General features: G+C 43.1%; 1 protein-coding gene across 1 annotated transcript; it reads right to left on the bottom strand.

The window, feature by feature from the left end:
• LOC149852668 (butyrophilin subfamily 1 member A1-like) lies at positions 1 to 19,291 on the bottom strand. Its single transcript, XM_090029463.1, has 10 exons — positions 19,068 to 19,291; positions 16,125 to 16,246; positions 15,110 to 15,457; positions 13,187 to 13,468; positions 10,571 to 10,675; positions 9,179 to 9,199; positions 6,993 to 7,013; positions 5,673 to 5,693; positions 4,659 to 4,685; positions 1 to 1,763 (listed from the first exon to the last, which is right to left on the bottom strand). The coding sequence occupies exons 2-10, from the start codon at positions 16,219 to 16,221 to the stop codon at positions 1,243 to 1,245; spliced, it is 1,443 nt and encodes a 480-aa protein (XP_089885589.1). The 5' UTR covers positions 16,222 to 16,246; positions 19,068 to 19,291; the 3' UTR covers positions 1 to 1,242.
• Between the last annotated feature and the right edge of the window lie 1,229 nt (positions 19,292 to 20,520).

The raw sequence follows: 20,520 nt of genomic DNA, 5'->3' as shown, positions 1-20,520 counted from the left end.
TTGGTATTTATCAAAAATTGCTTTATTTGTCATAACATGGAGGACATCCAATCACTTTAGAGGCAATGTTCAATAATGAGAAAAAGGACCACAAATTGAACAAATCACTTTTGTAAGCAACCATAATGTCTCCTCTTCTCATGACCTAAGGCTCTGAATGGATTAGCTTTGCCATGAATGGCATTGCCAATTTGAACAGCATTCATCAGCTCTACCATCCCCCAGCTTGGGACTTCCCCATTCACAGCTGTTTGCTCAATCTTCCTGTAACAGACTATGGTTTTATTGTAATATTTCTGGGTTAAATGCATTTGTGCCACAGTAACATTACATATCTTGGTTTTCCTGTCAAACTTGTACCAGGAGAAAGGAAGAGGTTAAGTGAGTATATAATCAGACAGAAGAAGCTGAATAGCCTTGATGATCATTTAGGTAGGCTTGGTAAACAACCTTTGGAGGTAAAGCCCAGAAGACATCAAAGGAAGCAGAGTGAGATAAGCTTAACAAGATGGATGGAGCAGACCGAATACAAGGGTGTCAACTTTAAGCTGTGCAAACTGGCAGAGAAGAAGCTGAGCTAATTTGGGGGTCCTCGGAGTTGTGTAGGCTTGCCTGGAGGGACTACTTAACCCTTTACAGGGGGCAAGAACATCTTGCTGTGTGACTTTTGCCTTTATGAAAGAGGAGCTGTCTGACTTGGGGATGCATATCTTCTCCTTTTGAAGAAGTAAAGTCCATCTCCTGGGAGATTAGTAGGATTGTTGAACCCTGAGGCAGGGTCATGGGTATCCAGGTAGGATCAGGGAACAAACAAGCAGGTTCTCAGAGTCAGAAGGAGATGGGACCCACCTTACTCCAGAATTCACACCTGGGCTTTTTCAGACTGTACTTCAGGAGCTACTCAGACCAGACAATGCTGAGGGTCCCAAGCAAGTGCCTCTCTCTCCCCTGCCCCTGGGTGAATCCACAACACCCCTCTCTGGGTTCTCATCTATCAGTCTCTGATCCAAGATCCCCCTGGGACACTGAGGATGTGACAAATAGCCTGGTAGGTCAGAGTTTCTACCTCAGGTGCTTCCTGGCGTCTAGTCCAGAAACCTACCACTGAACCTGCAAGGCTGTACTGCAGAAAGTCTTCAAGAAGTGTGGAAGACTTCAGGGTCACAAAGACGACTGAGTAGCGGCTAGAGCAGCCAGTTGAGAGAGCCTCTCTGCTACACTGATTTCCCACTGGCCTGCTTCTCAGTGCCTCAGCCTCAAGTCAGGTCCCCTATCCCAAATTCGAATCCAAGGGCGAATTGTCTCCCCAGCAAATGAAGCCACAGAGAAGACGAAGATGGAGGATTCAATATCAGCATCAAAAAATTCCACCTTCCCCTCTTCATAGTTCAAATAGACCCCAACCCTCCTGAGGATCTGGCTCAGGGACAATGGGGTGCGATCAGGGGCAGTAAGAGCCCGGTACCTACCCCCCAACTGCACCACAGCCCAAATCCCCACCTGAGGGTTAGGGCTGACCTCTCCCTTCCTCTTCACAGACTCCCTGGCAACTCCCACTGCCCAGGCTCCCCCCTCCCCAACCTCCACCTCCCAGTAATGTCTTCCCGAGGTGAACCCCTCGCGGCCCAGCACACAGAGCTGAAAGTCGAATCTCTCAGGATTGTCAGGCAGATCCTGTCGTGTGTCTCCCCATCTCACACTTTTCCGATCCTTCGACAGGACAAGCTCAGGATGAGCCGTGTCTGGATCCAGAGTCAAATTTGCTGCAGTGGGGGAAAAGAGAGAGACACAGAGCATCAGATACAGAGTCCAGTGCTGAGGGATGATTTGATCTTGTGAGTGAAAGTATCATCTCCAGCTCAAGGGTAAATCGAGGAGCCTGCTTCCTCCTGGATTTACCCAGCTGTGGATAGAAAGGAGCTCTGAGGTCTCAGGAGAAGCCAGGATGCACTTAGCCTCTGCAGCCAAAAGATGGGTCAGTGACAAAAATGCTGTACCACAGCTGTAGCTAAAAATCATTCCCAACCTGCACCCACCTGCCCTCAGGGATGGGCTTAAAAACTCTGGAGTCTCAGGGGAGCCCCAGCAGCGTGTATGACAGGGAGAACAGGGACACAGCTCCATCTCCCTTTGCAGGTTCTAGTCCCCATCTTAAAATCTCATTATGTTCCACCTGCTCCACTTGCACCACCTCATTCTTAGATTCTGGTGTACTCCTTCACCTAGAGACATCCCAAGTCCCAACAGGCCACAGCCAGAAGTTGAAAACTCAGTAAGGAACATGGCCGAACAATTTTGTACATCCCAGATTTCACTACTAAAAAGCAGATTCTTAGCTTTCTGGGGCCTCAAAGAAAGGAGCAGCCTAACTCCATGATAATGGGGGGTGAGAAAAATATATACACATGATTGCAAGTGTTGCATGGATGTAAATTGGAATAAAGTGTACGTGTGTATATGTGTTTTGGGCAACACAACGAATGAAGGACTGAACAAGAAATACAACAAAGCAACTGTGGCAAATGCAGAGAGAAAAACTTAATGAAAAGAAACAGGAGAAAGATATCATGGTAGTTAGATGGAGAGAGAAAGAAACCACAGGAACTGCTGGAAACAAAACAGCTCTGCTGTTCTTCACCCTCAGTCAGGATCCCTATGTGTGGAGGACTCTGCACTGACTATTCATTACTAGAGCAAGGATAACAAAGGAAAGAAATCCTGTAGGTCAAAGGAGGCCACTGCTAGGTCTGCTGGATCTGCCACTGAGAATCATAGAAATGAAGGGAGAATCGCATCTACCAAAAGGTCAGAGCTGATGGCTGGAGGGAGAGTTGCCAATTATTCCTCAGCCTCACTTGATGCGAGGGCATGCAAACATTGGAGAGAAGCAGTGGCTAAAGAGTTTGTTGTTTACTGGGTGTGCCCTTTTCTCACGATGGCAGTTCGTGCTAAGCCACAAAATACAATTCTGCCCCATATCTGAGTTTACATAGTTGCAGAGCTGTTTGGGTGTGCTGCGTGTACCTAATGGTATCTGTATGAGGGGACTGTATGACCTTCCTCCTTCCGAACAGCAGCAGGTGCTTGGCCACACGGGACCCCAGAAAAGCTTCTGAAAATTCGCAGCCTTTGGCCACGTCTCCTTCCCGGATTCTCCAGACTTGTTGGAGCCCCTTTACAACTGCTCTGAGAAGTCTATGGGCCCCCAATAGGATGGGGACATTTAAACAGCATGGATTCATTGCAGGTACATCCTGCCTAACTAACCTTGTTTCTCTTTTATGACCAGGTCACAAAATGCTTAGATGCAGGAACCGAGGTAGATGTCATCTACCTCGACTTTAAGAAGACCTTCAAGATAATATCTCATTCTGTTCTTGTAAATAAACTAACAGGCTGTGATGTAGATGATTACATGGTCAGGTGGGGGGCAAATTGACTTAGGGGTCGCACCCAGAGAGTGGTGGTGGAGAGGTTGATATCGACCTGGAAAGACGTGGGCACTGGAGTCCCACAAGGCTTGGTCATTGGACCTGCGCTCTTCAATGTCTTCATCAGTGACTTGGATGAGGGTGCGGAGAGTACCCTGTTCAAGTTCGCAGATGATACCAAATTATGGGTCAACGTTAACACACCAGAGGGTAGGGAATGGATCCAAGCAGATCTGGACAGGTTGGAAAAATCGGCAGAACGAAGTAGGATGCAGTTCAACAAAGACAAGTGCAAAGTGCTGCACCTGGGCAGAAAGACCCACCAACACACGTACAGGCTGGGAGACGACCTGCTCAGCAGCACAGCAGTGGAAACGGATCTTGGAGTCATAGCTGACTCCAAGATGAACATGAGTCAATGTGACGAAGTGATCAACAACGCTAACCATACTTTATCATGCCTTAGCAGATGCATGACGAACAGGTCCAGGGAGGTGATCCTTCCCCTCTGTGTGACACTGGTCAGGATCCAGTTGGAGCACTGCCTCCAGTTTTGGACGCTGCACTTCAAGAGGGATGCGGAGAATCTTGAGAGGGTTCAGAGGAGGCCACTCTTACGGTCAGAGGCCGGCAGGCAAGGCCCTACAAGGAAAGACTGAGGGTCCTGGATCTCTTCAGCCTTCGCAAGAGAAGGATAAGATGTTATCTTGTGGCTGCCCATAATTCATCAGGGGAGGGCAGACGGGAATAGGAGATGCTGTATTTACCAGGGAACCCCCTGGAGTAACTAGGAACGATGGCCACAAATTGACGGAGAGCAGATTTAGGTTAGACAACAGGAAAAGTGTCACAGTGAGGGTTGCCAGAATCTGGAATGGGCTTCCAGGGGAGGTGGTGCTCTCCCCTACCTTGGGGGTCTTCAAGGGGAGACTGGACAAGCACCTGGCTGGGGTCATCTGACCCAGCACTCTTTCCTGCCCAGGGCAGGGGGTCAGACTCAATGACCTACTGAAGTCCCTTCCAACCCTAACATCTATGAATATATGAAACTATGAAACCCTCAAAATAAAAAGTTTGACCAAAGAACTCATATGTCCTTTCACTACAGTAAAAACATGTTCATGGCTCAAACTTTAGTTTTAGAGTTAGAGTATATAAGAAAAATAGAGAGGCAAATCTCAGGAAAAGGAGAGCTTTTGATATTGATTCAATATGATCTTCCATTACCTGGGTGGGCTGCAGTTCTTCTCCACCCTGAAAGCAAACAGAGAAGCCGGGGTGAGAAATCATTCAAATAAAGAAAGAGAACTCAGATGAAAAGCAGCTGGCCAAGTTGAATCCAGGCAAGACCAACATGATGCTGGACAGAAATGGGACAATATGTTGGAAAACTAGCTGAGATACGGTCCTTTCGTTCTACTGATCCTGTACCACCTGCCTTCACCAACGTGGTGTAACACTTAAGTCTAGTTTGTTCCCTCAACAACTTCTTGCATGTACCATCTGTGTGTCAAGTTTGTTCGGTAAAAACACACAGGAAGTCGTCATTACTAGTCACTCCTCAGCTCTAGGACTTCTTCCTCTTTACAACCTGTCAAAGTCCCAACTTGGACATTTTCTAGAAGTGAAGTAAGGCCTTTTTATTAGGGCTGCCTTTTAGCAGGAGTTCAGTTTTGAGATACTGTTTGGGGAGCTTATTACATACAATCTATTTTAATATTGGATCTGTTTTTATCATTTATATATTTGTTTTATTATAAGCCACCCTGAGCCTTTTTGGGGCAGCATACAGATCCAATAAATAAATTATAAACCTCAGCCACCAAGTAATGTCTCTGTCCAAAGACTTCAGCTCACTAGAAAACTCTACTCTCTTCTTCTGGATGAGGAACTGCCACAGTGATCCTTGCATTTGTTACCTCCAGGCTGGATGAATGTAATCCACTCTGTTAGAACAGAAGGAAAAGTATCTTTTCAGCACAGTGAGAATTAACCGTGCAGTGCTGAAGGTTTCTGCTGCTGAGAGTGAATGAACCCCTGCCCTACTATAACCAAAGGTTTTACTTGCAGCAGGGGAAGAGCTAGGGGCCCCATGAAATCTACTGGGGACATTTCTATTTTTATCAAGAACTTATGTGCAATATGCTCAGATGGTGCAGTGATGGGCAGCAGGATAAAATTATGATGCAAAAAGATTTGAGTTCTTGGAAAAGGCAACCATAGAGAAAAGGAGACACTCACCAAGTTCTAGTTGGAGCTTGCCTAAGGAACACACAATGAGAAAGAAAAATGCATTAGGTAAGTGCTTTTCTCACAAGACGAAGAAACACCTCTGAATTTCTTCTCAGGCCTTTCTGCTAGTCTTGACCTGAAGTCTGAAAATCCTGAACTTTCTATATATGGAATTCACTGACTCCAGTGGTTTCACTACTATTTCTTTGATCACTTGAGATTTCTCATGTGACGGTGGGAGTGAAAAATACTACGGCTGTGCAAAGCTTCTGTCCCTGATTCGATTCAGCGGAGATTCAACCCAATTCGGTTGGGTAAAGTGATTAAAGTCAAGTGATCTAAGCATCTCCTTTCAGGCAGACTGCAAAGAGCAAACTACTTGTAGCTACAACTACCTGAAGCTATCATCTAAGGCACTGGGCCATATGATGAAGCTTAAGCATCTTCTACTGTTAGAGCTGCATCCACATTTCAGGGGGTTTGCCAGTTTTATCTGCATAAGCCACTGGATATGAGTTTTTCACACCCTTAAGTAATAGCTTTGCCAGCAAAACTTTACAGTGTAGACTGAGCCTAACAGTAGTTCCTATAACTGAAAAATCGGAGGTTATGACAATGGTTGCAGAGGTGCGTACATACACACAGGGTGCATGGTGCATGTGGATGTGTGAATATGATGTGTTGGAGGCAGGAAGCCAGGAAAAGCTTAGAGCGGAGGTTATGGTTTTGACTCTAAAAAGAAGCAGAGAGACAGAACTTATGGGGCACTGATCTAGGAATTTCAGGAGAGTCAGATTTATTGATTTCTGGCCAAGAAAACTACCTACTCTTTTTTATTTCTATGATGTTCAAAAAAACAAGACATTTTCCCCTTAAATAAATAAGATCACACCAGGAATATATCTGCCTCCTACCACTGATTTCCTGTTTTAGGAGAAACAAATCCCCAGCGCTGCAAATACAGAACACTACTTGGATAAAAGCATAAGCAGTGTGCAAAGTACATGGGGATGAGTACACTGCTTGGATGAAACGAGAAGCCTTGTTTATAAGCTGGTGTGGAGCTTTTTCTTGCTTTGTACAGGACTGAATCCTTCTGTTCTCCCAATTTGCGGTGTTTCCATTACTAGGCAAATATCCCCCTCTCTCCTCCCTGTGAAGATACTGTTACATAATATTTCCTTTTTGATTTCCTGTGACATCTACACATCATTGTGAACAAATTTACAGATAGCTCATGCTCCTTTAATATAAATAATAATAGTGACAAGTAAGATCAATTGACTTCATTAAAAAGACTTTTTAGAACAAAGTGTAAAAAGAACTTACTGATTTTTTGAAGATGCCTCCCTAAAATAATTATGTAAATAGAAACAAACACAGGTTATTTAGGAAGAGATTACATGCATGCTGATTCAAAGGACTATTTTCATTATAAGAATTCCTAGTAACATGATGATAGACATTGCATTCATTTTAACTAACCATGTGAATGCATTAGAGATGTCACAAAGAAGTCGACCTATTTTCAAGTTCTAAGGACCACGAGCAGATCCAGGATTGTAGGGAGGGGAATGGGGCCTCACCTCCTCCGACTGTGTGGCACATGGTCGGTGAAGAGAGCTCACTATGCGTGGGCAACACCTCTGAAGGGGATGCAGCCACACACTCCTCGCTACAATCCTGGATGCCAGTGAGCTCCCTGCCCTCGCCAGCATGTCAGCATGGGCTGCTGATTGTGAGTTCTGCATGTGCTATGAGCTAGCAGGCTGGTCAGTGCGGGGTCTGGCCAGGGCCCCTCTTTTCCCCTGCTGCTGAATTCAGAGCCTGGGGAGAGAGAAAGGAAAGGAAGAGCCAATAGCAGTGGCACGCCATCCCTGGACTCCGAAGCTGTATGAACGAAAGGGCTTTGACAAGATGCCCTGATGACCAGCTGGTGAGTGTAGTGCTCAAGACACATGTAGAGCTCCACAGGAGCTGCAGTGACATGCTGGTGAGCTCAGAAAACTCACTGTTCACGCAGCGCACAGCCAAAGGAGGATGCAGCTGCACCACTGCAACTACCTTGGATCTGCCTCTGCTTGCAAGTCATCCTATCGTAAGTCTCCTACATACTGGGCACGTCTACATACTCATTATAGATTCATAGACATTAGGGGCTGGAAGGGACCTCATGAGATCATCGAGTCCAGCCCCTCCACCATAGGCGGGAAGTCAGCTGGGATCAAGTGATCCCAGCAAGAAAAAATATTCAGATTTTTTTGAAAGAGTCCAGAGTAGGTGCTTGCACCACCTCTGGAGGGAGTCTGTTCCAGACCCTGGGCACTCGCAACATAAAAAACTTTTTTATGTCTAGTCTAAATCAGCCTTATGGCTGTTAGACCTTGTTATCCCTTGGGGGGCTCTGGTAAACAGCTGTTCTCCCAGGTCCTGATGTACCCCTCTTATATAATTGTCGGCTGCTATCAAGTCTCCCCTGAGCCTTCTCTTTTCCACTTTTAACGCACTTTTGCTAAGTACACGTTAAATTTGGTACCTCTAATATGAGGTGCCTTCTGTGCAGTAGTGAAAGTGTACACTGTTTTAGTGATGCTTAATCACTTGTAGCCTATTTTTTACTGCTTATTAGCGTATTTGCAGTTTTTGATGTGACACTCTAATGCACAGTAAAATAGGTTACTGAGCATTAAAGTACACATGTAGACATATCCACTCACTAGCTTTGCTGGGAGTTGGATGCATGGAAAAATATAATTTGAGGTTATAAAATTACCAACATTATTCTTTAAGCAATATGACTTATGATCCCACAAATATTGCAGCCAAAGGCAAAAGACTTTAGTGGACCAGGATCAGATCCTTACTCTTTGGTTCCTGAACACTCCCCCCCCCACCCCAAACAAACAAACCAACCTGTCTTCTCAAATGAAAAGTACCAAATGCTCCCTGTACAAGGAGACAAATTCAAGCAAAGGGTAAAAGGACAGAGAATGTCTTAGCAATATCTGTGTCATGTTTACTGACAAATGAAGTAACAGAATATGAGCTATTAGAAAGCAGGGTTTGTTTGCTTTTTTTCCCTTTTGTTTCCTTTTGGTTATACATTTCAAAGATTTTAATCTTTATAGCTGAGATTTACCATTGGTACAAGGGGCTGTGAATAGATATTGTACAACTGAAGAAACTAGCAAGGTTCATGTTTTTAACACAAATACTTTTTTCTTCTCATATATGTTATATTTCTATGCATTGTCAGTACTAAAGTAAAAGCAGTGAGATTCTGTTGCTATGTCCTTCCTACACTAAGGCTATGTTTTTAACTGCTTATACATTTTTCATCTTAAGCTTTGATACAAATTTTTATAGTTTCATAGTTTCTAGGGTCGGAAGGGACCTGAGCAGATCATCTAGTCCGACATAGAGTCATACCTGAAAAATCCTGATAATAAAATTAAATAAAGAATCTGCTGTTGTACAAGCATTTTACTTATTGGAGGAAGAGTAATGACACTTACCAATGTCTTTATGAAGTTTGTCTAAACAAACAGAAAAGAATATCAATTAGTATTAAGAAGTGCATTAGGTTATAACAATTAAATGACAGAATTCTCATGGAACAAAGTCACCTGTGGTTTGATGGCTTGATGCGTATATAAATTGTGCATAATTAACGCAACTTTGACAAGTTTCATGCTATTTGCATAAAGACAAAATGCTCCAGTGTTTAGTTAATGGGGAAAAACCCAAATCATTCCCCATAAAAGGAATCTAAACTAACTATCACCTGCATATGAGTATCCAACTTTCTACAGGAGACTTACTGGCCAGCTGCAAGAAAAGGACACTCAACCAATTTACAGTGTCCACTGTAACCCAATAGTCTCTGTCCAGCCCAACCTACCTATTCTCACTTCTGGAGAGGGACTACTGGAGTATGCAATATCATATTTTCCAGCATTTTAGCCAGCGTGAGACAGAAGTAATCAGTGCTTTGTACAAGACAGATGAACATTAGACTTCTTGGGAATATGATGTAGACAGGATGTGGACCAATAAAAGAAGTATCCAAGTATCAAGTGATATCGGAATAAACCATCCAATTTAATGATTACATCTGTCCATGCCTTTAGCAGTAAAAATGGAATTAGGCCACTTGAACTTTGCTTCTGTTTTATTTTTCTTTAAGATTACAGAAGTTTGACTCACTTATACTGGAATAGAAGCAGACAGATGTAACAGGTAAATATGATGCACGTTGCCCTGCAGCTAGCCCCCCCTTCTTTTTAAATGGTTCTAAGTGACATCTGTTGACCATTGTGAAGAAGTCTGTAATAGCAACCAGATTCCTTGTCTAGGTTTCTGAAGGGTTTGCACTCTACTTGCTTGCACAAGCTGGACCCAGTTCATATTCACTGCTAACAGAGGCAACCCAAGCAGGGTGTGGGATCCAGGGTAAATCAGCCCATGTGGGGCCCCGCTCCGATCCTGGACCTGAAGAAGTTGACACCACCAGTGGTGGTGGCAGTGGCGGGGTGGGGGTGGTAGTGAGCGGCTGGAAGTGGAGCCGCCACTCTGCCCAGCTCCGCAGGGGCCTGGGGCTTAGGGTCCAGGGTGGTCACTCTGATTTGCAGCCCCCTGCTCCAGGGACAGCCCTGACTGCTAATGTCACCCATGCCAGCTGAACAAAATGAACACAGGTCTGTTAACACGTGCTACAATTGCATCTTCATCTTGCTGTGTGAGCTTGCCCTTCGTATAGAAGTCCTTACCTGGGCTGTTTTTGCAGCAGAAAACCACCATGGTTCCCCATGCTTAGACTGATGAAAAATCCCGTTTTTACCCTTTTTTGATTTAGTAGATGAGATAGCTCTTGTCAAATAAAATATTTCCCTCTCCTTGATAGTTACCTCTCATTCTGAAGAGATGAGCTGCTAGGACCATGAAACCAAACAAAACCACAAGGCTTCCACACAGCGCCACCATCCAGGGATTCGCCCTGGGGAAAAAGGGATCTGAAAAAGCAAAACGGCACAGACTCACATTCATCTGCAATAATGAGAAACATTAAATGTGTTTATTCCATAGATGCATGTAAATAGTCCTCAGCAGGATTAGTCTGAGAGAAGAGTGTCAGTGGGACCCCCTCAACACTTGAAAATGTCCAGAAACTGATTTAAAGACGGACTCTGACCATCAGACTTTTGACATGGATTAGCCGGTTCCAAACATACCGGCACTTACCTTTTCTTTGGATTAAAACAGCACGGCTGAGAGGGGGAGCACTGGTATGTGGGTAGTTCAGTGTCTCCATATACGCTGCCCAGGCTTTTGGGTCCTGGAGAGGTCACTCCAGCTTCACTTTGTATTTCAAGTGAGGATTACGTTCAGCGAGCTGTCTCAGTCTGCACAATTGTGTTCTCTTGTGAGAAACAGATGTCTGTCTACTACTGTCAGTGAGTAAACAGGTCAGGTTTGAGTCAGTGCTCTTCGCAGCACCATACACATCGTGGCCATGTTCTCCGATTCTGCAGTGGGATTGATTTCAGCGGGCTTATACCAGCAAAGAATTTGCCTCTTGGTGCTTGGCAGTATGCAGAAAAGTCAGAAAAAACATTGTGTTGCTTTGAAAATCCATTCTCCCAAATATTTAATTTCACCATTTATACAGCAAATGTTACTCTTTATTTGCAGTTCTTTTGTTTTACGATGTTTAAATTACTACATCACTGTGGGATTTTCACAACTGCCTAAGACCTCCTCCACGTAGAGAACTAGAGAGCACCGTAGAGCCCTTGAGGGAGCATCGGCTACAACTAGAGAATGGATAAGGATATATCCCTGCACTCCACAGTACTGGCCATTTGAATCTGTCCAAAGAGAGCCTCAGCCCCAAAGACGTCCCAGGTTAGGCCCAAGACTGGTCCAATGGCAGCAGACCCAGCTCTGTTTGTGCCAAACTCATCAGACTTTTGTTAGCCTTGGAAGCTAAGTGGCACTTAATTGTCTAGTGGGAAAATAAGATATGGCCCTTAACCTGTGAAGGAGAGAAATATGGTTTCTCATCCCTGCTTCCTAGATTATTTATACATTTTACATTAGTTGGTTTTTGATACCTCTGTATGCAAGGACTTCAGTCCGGGGGTCTCTGCCCATAAGAGAATATGCTTCTCACTGGGACAGACTCACGTTCCAGCTTGCTTAATATCAAGATCCCATGACTTTCACATTCCTCACTGCACAGGAGGGGTGGAGGATGCTTCAGCTTGAAGGACAGAGACGCACCCATGAGACCTGATGTTCAAGGCAGGCTTCTAGGAGGTGGAAACTGCGGGTTTGAATACCCTCAGACAGGACAGCCTACAATCCAGGTAGGTCAGTACCGTAACCAGTAGGCTTGTATTTTAATGGTGCAGATGTGTTGTCTTTGTCATTGTAGAATTCAACACAAAGTATAAGCTATGCATAAACTGCGGGTACTTAACAGATTAAGTCCTTCTTGGGGCTTAGAAAAAAAATTAGGAGCTTCTTGAGCTCTAATCTAGATTGCAGTGGAGCCTACCTACCTGGATCATCTCTGAATACCTGTGATAGAAATACCTAGAAACTATGTAGTCCAAAATGGGGTGTCTAACATGTTTCTTGAGTGCTAGAGCAGTACCAATCTAGACTGCACTTTGAAACTTAGGAACTAAAATTCCAGCTAAGTACCATGCTGCTGAGACTTCCTATGCCTGAAGAAACCTGACTGCGCCTGAAAGCTTGCTAAAAACTTTTTTCCAACTACTCAGTTGGTCTAATAAAAGGTATCACATCTAACCAAAGAACCTTGCCAGCTAAGTACCATTTATTCACCTATATAACCCATCAAGGTATACCTGTTAGGCTGCATTTCGTGCAACAAATAATTAACACTGCTTTTAAAAACCTTAAAAGACACTCAAACCTTAAAAGTGGTTTGAGTGGGTAGCCCTTCAGAGATTCTTTTTCTGCATTTTGTTGTCTTTGTGCGTTAAGCTAAAACCTTAGAAAATTCAGATTCACGTGAAACTCAATAGTTTGATAGCCTCAAAACTGCCAGTTCAGGTAGCTGAAATGACTGAATTCTGGGAAGAGGCAAACAGATCACCTGGAGTGGGTCACCTGTAGATGCTTCAAAAGGAGAGGACTACATAGCAGCTGTTTTGCTGTAACTGTTACCTGTGCAAGGTCCAAGAAGCAGATGAAGCAGAGTTGAAGTTAGAGCCATATTGTTGTGCTTATGTCACTACCAGCTGATACACACAAACCAGCAAAATAGTTGCCCAACAGGCCAGAGCCACAGTTCTCCCTCCCTTTCTGTAGCCACTGCAAGTGCACATTTATAGATATTGTCAGGTCAAAGATAACAGCGACCCATCATCCCTCTTTCTGTGTAGAGTATCAAAACATATAGATAAATACATTTGGTTTAGTTTTGCTTTGACTTTGTTTTGCTTTATATTTCACTTGGTTTTAGTGGCCTGTGGGATTTGAATGCAACTGACCTGATATATAAATGGCTGATTCCTTCTCTTGATTGAGGAAGTTGTTTTTGATCCAACAGGACAAGTTCTGGTTTGAATGTTGTTTTATAACAATGGCATTTTGAGTTTTAAACAGGCCATCCTCCTTTTGGGATTTTGTTTCAGAAAGTGATGGTAAATGTTGCCCATTGGTATTCTTCCACAGTACTTCGGGCTCTGGGTACCACCCAGCTGATTGACAAGTCATACGAATCCCTCCGTCCTGGTAGTCCTCGACAGAAATGAGAGGTACAGAGCCTAAACCTAGAAGAAAAATAGGTACGTTTCTGTAAGTCCATGAACCAGTTTTCTAAAGCCTGTGGGATGGACTCTTCTTCAGACTCAAAAGCATTTATTTATGCAAGATGCCCCTAAGGGCTACATCCACAAAGGGGCTTAGTCGTTGCAGTATCTAATTTTCATGCACCCAGTCACATAATGGGATACATGTCCCTCACTTAGTTACTCTCCAAATCAAATTCACGTCATTCTGGGCATGGGCAGATCTAGGATTTTGACAAGAGGGATGCAGATCATGTGGTGCATCACTGCATAACACAGCACACGATTTTCTTCAGTAAAAGAGAAACTGGAAGATTTACTAATATGGTAGGGGGCTGGTGCTATATTACTCAGTTTAAAATCAAAACAAAACCCAATGCAACGTTATTTGGAGGTTCACTGATTTGCTAGGTTATATATTATATTGAAAAAGTGCAACAAATTAGAATACATCGTCAAAAGTTATTGTTTTATTAGCCCTCTAGTCATTATAGTTAAATGTATATCTCTTATTCAGATTCATAAAACAAAGTCTGGCTTTCTTGAGAATCTTAACAATGCATCCAACACTTCATGGTTAGTCATTTCCCCAAACCATTTTGTGGCTCTAGCTATAACTATTTAAGGAATGAATAGAGGGAATGAATGGAGTCTGTCTCTAAATTCCCAGTACTCACAGACAGAAGAAAATCTGTGTATGTAAAGTAAAACAACGTCATGGATTCAGCAAAGAAACTTTTCTGTTTTATTATAAGCAACTGAGAACTAAGCACTTTTGAAGATTTAGCCAAACAATTTAAGAAATTAAATAAGATCCATGATCACTAGAAAACATGCTAGTTAATACAATGGATGTATTTGTGCTTTTTTTTCTAAATTGGAGTAGATAAATAAGATGGGATCACATGGATAACAGGAATTTGTGTTGTTCAAAAATCATTTAGGGGAAGAGTTGGATTTGAACAAGTACTGAGTGTCATTAGAAAGATAAATGCTATTGCAAAGTTGTGCTTTTATAGGAGAAATTAATTCCTGAGATATTGTAAATTGGAGAACAAATATTACCAATAACAGTAGGGTCCACATACTCCTTGATGTTGCTATTTTAGATTTAGTTTTAGTCAGTAATAAGGATATTGTAGAGACTTTGATTACGGAAAGTTACCTTATATCAAAGGATCAGGAGTTAGGGTAAATGTGTTTGAATTAAATGGAGGAAAGAACAAGAGTAGGTCCTAAAGCAATCAGACCACTATATTTGAATTTAAACAGCACTGATTACAACACTAATGTACCAATCAAGAGTCTACAAAATATTTGCAGTCGCATAGATATGAGTGCACTGCAGCTGGATCCCACGTTTATCAAACTGCCCTTTTCTTTCTCGTGAAAGACCATTTCTATGCCCTTCTCTGTCCATCAGGAACTTCTCTGGAGCAAGGAAGTCCCCTGGCCATTATGAGACTTTATGAACTAAGATGCTGAGAAAATTTGGAGTATTTTTTATAAAGTGTGAGGACAATTACTGATTAAAATGTACCCACTGGATTATTTTTAAAAAATTCACATACAAGGAAAAAGTACATAGAGCATACAAAGAGAATACAGACACAAGCAGCTGACCTGCTACCTTCAGTTCCAATATGGCTTCTTCATAATCAGCTTCATCTTGAACAAAACAGTGGTATTTCCCTTCGTCAGAGAATCTGACGTTGAAAATCCTCAAGGAAACATTTCCCTCCACTACTTCATCTTTCAGGAGTGTCGTCCTTCCCTGGTATGCTGGAATCTGCATGCTGTTGTCATCTTTCCCATCCTGGTACAGGTGCACATATTTATCAAACTCGGACTGGAACCATCTCACCTGCATGTTCTTAGCATTTCTCTTGGGGGACAGTTGACATGGTAAGAGAATTTCCTGCCCTACTATGGCTGTGAGTGGCCAGGCAGGTCCAAGGACTCTAAACTGAGCTGTGAAATGGAAATAAAACATAAGTAAGCTCAGAAGGAAATTGTTTCCCCAAAAAAATGACCACGAGGCAGAAAACAAGAAAGAAATATTTCTGTCTAAATTACAGAAAAAAGTCAAGTTTTGGTTTGGTTTTGTTTTGTCCCAGAGGGGAAGGAGGGGCGTTGGATATCTTTATTGGACCAACTAGGAAAGAGGTTGGACAAGGTTTCAGATACAAAGCGAACAGTACTCCCACCCTAGCAAAGTTGTGAGTAACTGAAAATAATCCAATGATGGAAAGGGTCAGAAAATCCTAAATATAAGTACAATTAACAAGTCCATGATTCTTAATTCCATTCATGGAGCTCTCCAATACATGTGAATGAGGAGGGTGTCCTATGTATGTGCAATTTATGTTTCACCTCAATCAAACACCAACATTTTCATTGTCATTTTTTTTAATGTTCCAACCTCTATAAACACCACGAATATTTGACTTTACATCCCAGTCTGTGATGGAATTTCCAATGGGAGACTCAAAAAGAAAGCGGGACTTGTAGAACTTGTGGCTGGGTTTTTTTTTTCCAGATTTATATAAAAGACAAGAACCCATACAATTTATAAATCAAATGACTAAATAACCCCTAAGCAGCAGCAGAAAACTCACTGAAGTCATGAAGTTCCTACCTGATTTTACCCAGTGTTTGTTAAAAGTAATGCAGAAAATGATCAGAACAAAAAGAGTGACACCAATTTTGAAGATTTGGCACAATAAGGAAACCATCTTCTTTTTTCACTGAACTTTGAATCTGAAAGCCCAAGAAACAGAAGGAAAAGTATTAGTCTGGTGACCATAAATCAGTGATTATCACAACTGGCTTTTGGAGTTAGATAGCTGTGGAGAGCAGCACACAGCACATGCAATACAAAAAAAAAAGACTTAAAATGCTCTATTGAGCAAACTCACAAGGTTTTGGAACTGGAGCAGCCAGTAAAACTGAGATTGCATTTTATGTCTGTAATTACCCCCTCCCATCCTATCTTACTGCTCACAGATAAAAAAATGTGTATTAGATCTATGGTAAAGGTGATATTTTTAGGTTTCCATCCTTTTTTGGACTAAATTAGATCCATGTGCAAATCTAAATGCATATTGTTCTCTGCTTTGAAGGATAACAGGAAGATAGAAAAATGACATGACAACCATCCAAGCAACAAGTCGCTCCTTAACCACTGTTCTCCTTAACCAAGGATACAAGACATGCATAAGTGGATGCAAAAATGTGATTAATATGGATCTGTACACATGAAAATGTTTTTTGTAAAGGATTTCTGAAATGTCAGATTAAAATGTCAGAGCAGAACAGTTTCAAAACCCTACTGTGGGGGTGTCGCCTTCGGTTGAGTGCCCGTATTTCGACAATTTGGAAATGTCTTGTTCTGATCCCTTCTTACCAAGATTGCTCAGCTTAGGGTTCCCTGGGGTATGTTCTGACTCTCACCTGCCACGTCTTGATTTTTCACTGATGTTGTTAGTTGGGAGGTGTTGCTTGTTCTCTACCACAATCAATTACCAGTAACCCACGTAAGGATTTCTTCTGGGGCTCCAACCACCCCAAAGTCTTGAAAGCAAAACTTGTGTCACATGTATGTGTTAAGCCACAACGGGGTTAAAACTGCAGATATGCTAGCCCCTGCTGAGGCCACAAAGCCTGCTAAGTTTCATGGAGATAGGTGCAGGGTTTTGGGGGGAAATGGACCCCAAAGTCTTGAAAGCAAAACTCATGTCAGTGCACTTTCCCTAAACCCCCTGCACTTATCTCCTTGAAACTTGGCAGGCTTCATGCCCTCAGAAGGGGCTAGCATGCCTGCAAGTTTAATTTAAATCAGGCCAAAAATGACAAAGTTATAGGCTGTTTCAACCTTTCCCATTATAGTCTATGAGTGAAACATTGAAACAGCGTTGAAACGTTTCGACTTGCCCCATTTTGTTTCGAGACTGTTTCAACGGTATCTGTTCCATTTTGATTTTGCTATTTCCACCTCAAAACAGGTCGAAACAGCATGTCGCAGAGCACTTAGGTGCCCTCCCTCCTTTAAAGAGTGGAAACTGCTAGGGAAAGAGCCGTAGCGGTGAGTTGGAAGCCCCAGCTGTTGGTTACCGGGGGCCAGAACGAGCTAGTGGCCCACACCTGTTAGCAGTCAGCTGACCAGAAGGGGCAGGGCCCGGCCCACATATAAACCCCAGGGCTGAGGCCAGAATGGCAGTTCCCTGCTAGCAGCCAAGGGGGAAGGAGCTCTCCCAGAGCAAGCAAAAGGGGAGAGGCCTGACTGTAGGTACAGCCCCGAGACTGGTGAGGGATGGACCACCCTTGCTAGGGCTTGAATGATGTTATAGCCAGGCAGCTTGGATTCATGTTATAGCCCAGAGGCTTGTGTTTTTGTTTGCTATTTAAGACCAGTGCTTTGGGTGAGGCTATTAGGGGAAGGAGGAGGCCTCATAGGGGACCCACGGCAGCCTGGGGACCCCAGCACCAGAGAGCGAGCGGCATTTGAGGGTGCACTGATGCCAGTTCCAAAGAGGGCGCAGTATTTGGGGGTGCACAGACCCCGGCACCAGTGAAGGTGCCGTGTGAGACAGGGCTACGGAGAGCTCAAGGAGGACCAGGGAGCCAAATTGTAACAAGGCCCAGACCGAACAATGTCAGTTCCACCTGCGAGCCTTGGGGCGTGGTAAAGGGGTGATTGGAGTCATGCATAGCCCATAAGGCTAGGGTGCCCTGAAACACCCGTTGTAGAACAGGACCCACAATGGATCTAGGAGCTCACGGGGTCAGAGTACAGCAAAACTGTGTCCAAGATGACACAAAGACAGCCTCCCTAATATATATTTACCAACAAAGACTTGGTGGGCGAGAATTGAGGGTGCCCATTGGGCCAACTTGGCACAGTAAGGGGGCCTTGGGGAGATCACGGCCATCCTGCAGGACCCTGTGCCGTGGCACAGCATCAAAACAAAACTGGCAGCGAAATTTCGCACAGCCCTAATGGCTAGCTATATGTTTAAAAAATTAGTCTTACAGCCTCACACTCCACTACTTAAACATTTGCTTAATTCATGTTATCTCACACAGAATGAAAACATGGAATTTTTAGTTTTGATTCTAGATTTTTGTTTTCATTTTACTTTCCAGGATACGAGTAAAAAAAAAAATTAACTGTACAGTCAAAATTGGAAAAATGCAGTGACAAATGGCAACACACACTCACATACACACACACACAATTTTTGGCAGCTTAGTTAAGAGCTACAGTATTTGTTTCTTCCTGGATTTTAAATCAAAGAAGTTATTTTGTTATAAATCTTCCTTTGACTTACCAGCTGAAAGCAAGATAGGGCCCAGTGTTTTTTAATAACGTACAACATAATTAAATTCAATATGCTGTAAATATCTGGTCTTACTTTGCTATGCATATTTGCTGAAATGTATTTTGAATGTACATATAATTTGGATAAAATAATGATTGCAGGATTACTTACTCTTTGTATTAGTAGATGCAAAGTCAAAATGCAGTCTCTAATAGGGTTTAGGTAGTTAAAAGGTGATCATGCAGTCACAATTCACTTACTTAATTGGTGCCTTCTGGAAGTCTCAATATTTTTAAGGAGTGACCAGCCTCTGTCGTCAGGTTTGCTAAGTTAGCTATTTGAAATATAAACTCTTTCATCTATCCAATTGAGCAGCTAAATCTTGCTATAAAACAGCCACAGGGTTTGATCCTGGACTTTCCTTAAAGAATTTTAAATAATTCTCTTTGTCTTCCTTACTGCTAAATATGGTTTGCTCTTTCAGCTCTTGCCAAATTGGAAATTGAAAGCAACAAGAGGAGGAAATACAGCACAATTTCAAACCTTGTCATGTGGGTAGAGAAGTGACTCTCTTAAAGAAACAACATTTGTGGTATGCTGAAAGAGTCAATACTAGCAGACTGAAATATTCAGGTTTCACAAATTACTTAAATATAGTGAAGATTTTGAAAAGATTCATCTTGCCTTTTTCCTACATAATAGTAAATCAGAGATGTAATGATTACAGTGTTTACCATATGATCTCCTGCAGATTAACCTCCCCACCCCCTTCCGTTAGATCACTGGGAATAGCAATACTTTTGTATTACCAAAGTGGAGTTTAACCATTTCTTTATCGCTATGACACCTGACGCTAAAAGCCCAGATCATCCGTCTTGAGGAGTCTTTAAGTACATCTGCATGAGGTATCACAGGTCCTCAGTTATCCAAACAGCAGGATTTTTTTTCTCATGCTAATGCAAACATAATTGCTTCTGGTATCTGAACTGACTCATTTAGTGCTCATGGTGTAAACTATACACTGTGCTGCACTGGACTGCACAGATGTAACCACAAATCTATGACATAGAGAGACTGGAGATGGAAAGACTTTTGGGGAGTATTTTTTATTGGAACAACTTATAGTTGGGAGAAGTATTAGCCAAACATCACCCTTCCTCAGGTCTGCAGACTGGGATGCCCTGTGCCAGGAAGCCATGGCCACTGGCCTTTTGGAAGAGGTTGGAGGGAGTCCAGGAAATCACACCCTCCCCACCACTTCCCTATCCCTATCCAGGTGGTGTAATTAGCTAGGGTGGTTAATCAACCAGGGTGTGGGGCCACCATGGGGTGCCGTGTGATCCTTTAAAGGGTGATGCAGAAAGTGTGAAGAGATCCATGAGGTGTAAGGACCTCAGCAGATAAGGATAGACTTAAGGTCTCTCTGCCTGACTGTACCTCCATCCTCTCTGCCAGCCCTTCCAGGAAGAGGTAAGCATGGTGATAAATAAATTAGGTTTTTTTTAACGGGTGCTGCTCAATTTGTAAAAAAGTTATGGAGGGGACAACGGCTACCCTGAGTCTAACAAGGTTGAGAACCACTGGATTTGGCACTGACTCATTCACTGACTTCCACGTCTGTTCTGTCAGGGACTCTGATCAAGCAGGACAGCCTGATCCAAGTACCACGGCAGCCACACCTGCAGTAAGCCTCAGCTAATGAACTTTGCACCC

The sequence above is a fragment of the Crocodylus siamensis genome, chromosome 15 (assembly GCF_052110815.1).
Source record: "Crocodylus siamensis isolate JL-2025a chromosome 15, ASM5211081v1, whole genome shotgun sequence".
NCBI classification, from domain to species: domain Eukaryota; kingdom Metazoa; phylum Chordata; order Crocodylia; family Crocodylidae; genus Crocodylus; species Crocodylus siamensis.
Note: the sequence above shows the minus strand (reverse complement) of the source record. Positions and strands in the feature narration are given on the sequence as shown.

Bases quoted from the DNA above. Each gene is read 5' to 3' on its own strand.
- LOC149852668 (XM_090029463.1), bottom strand. From the start codon at position 16,221: ATGGTTTCCTTATTGTGCCAAATCTTCAAAATTGGTGTCACTCTTTTT. The intron at 10,676-13,186 runs GTCAGTTGCATT...TTGCTTTTTCAG, and splicing joins ATCAGCCATTTATATATCAG to ATCCCTTTTTCCCCAGGGCG. The intron at 5,694-6,992 runs GTAAGTTCTTTT...TGTGTTCCTTAG, and splicing joins GAGGCATCTTCAAAAAATCA to GCAAGCTCCAACTAGAACTT.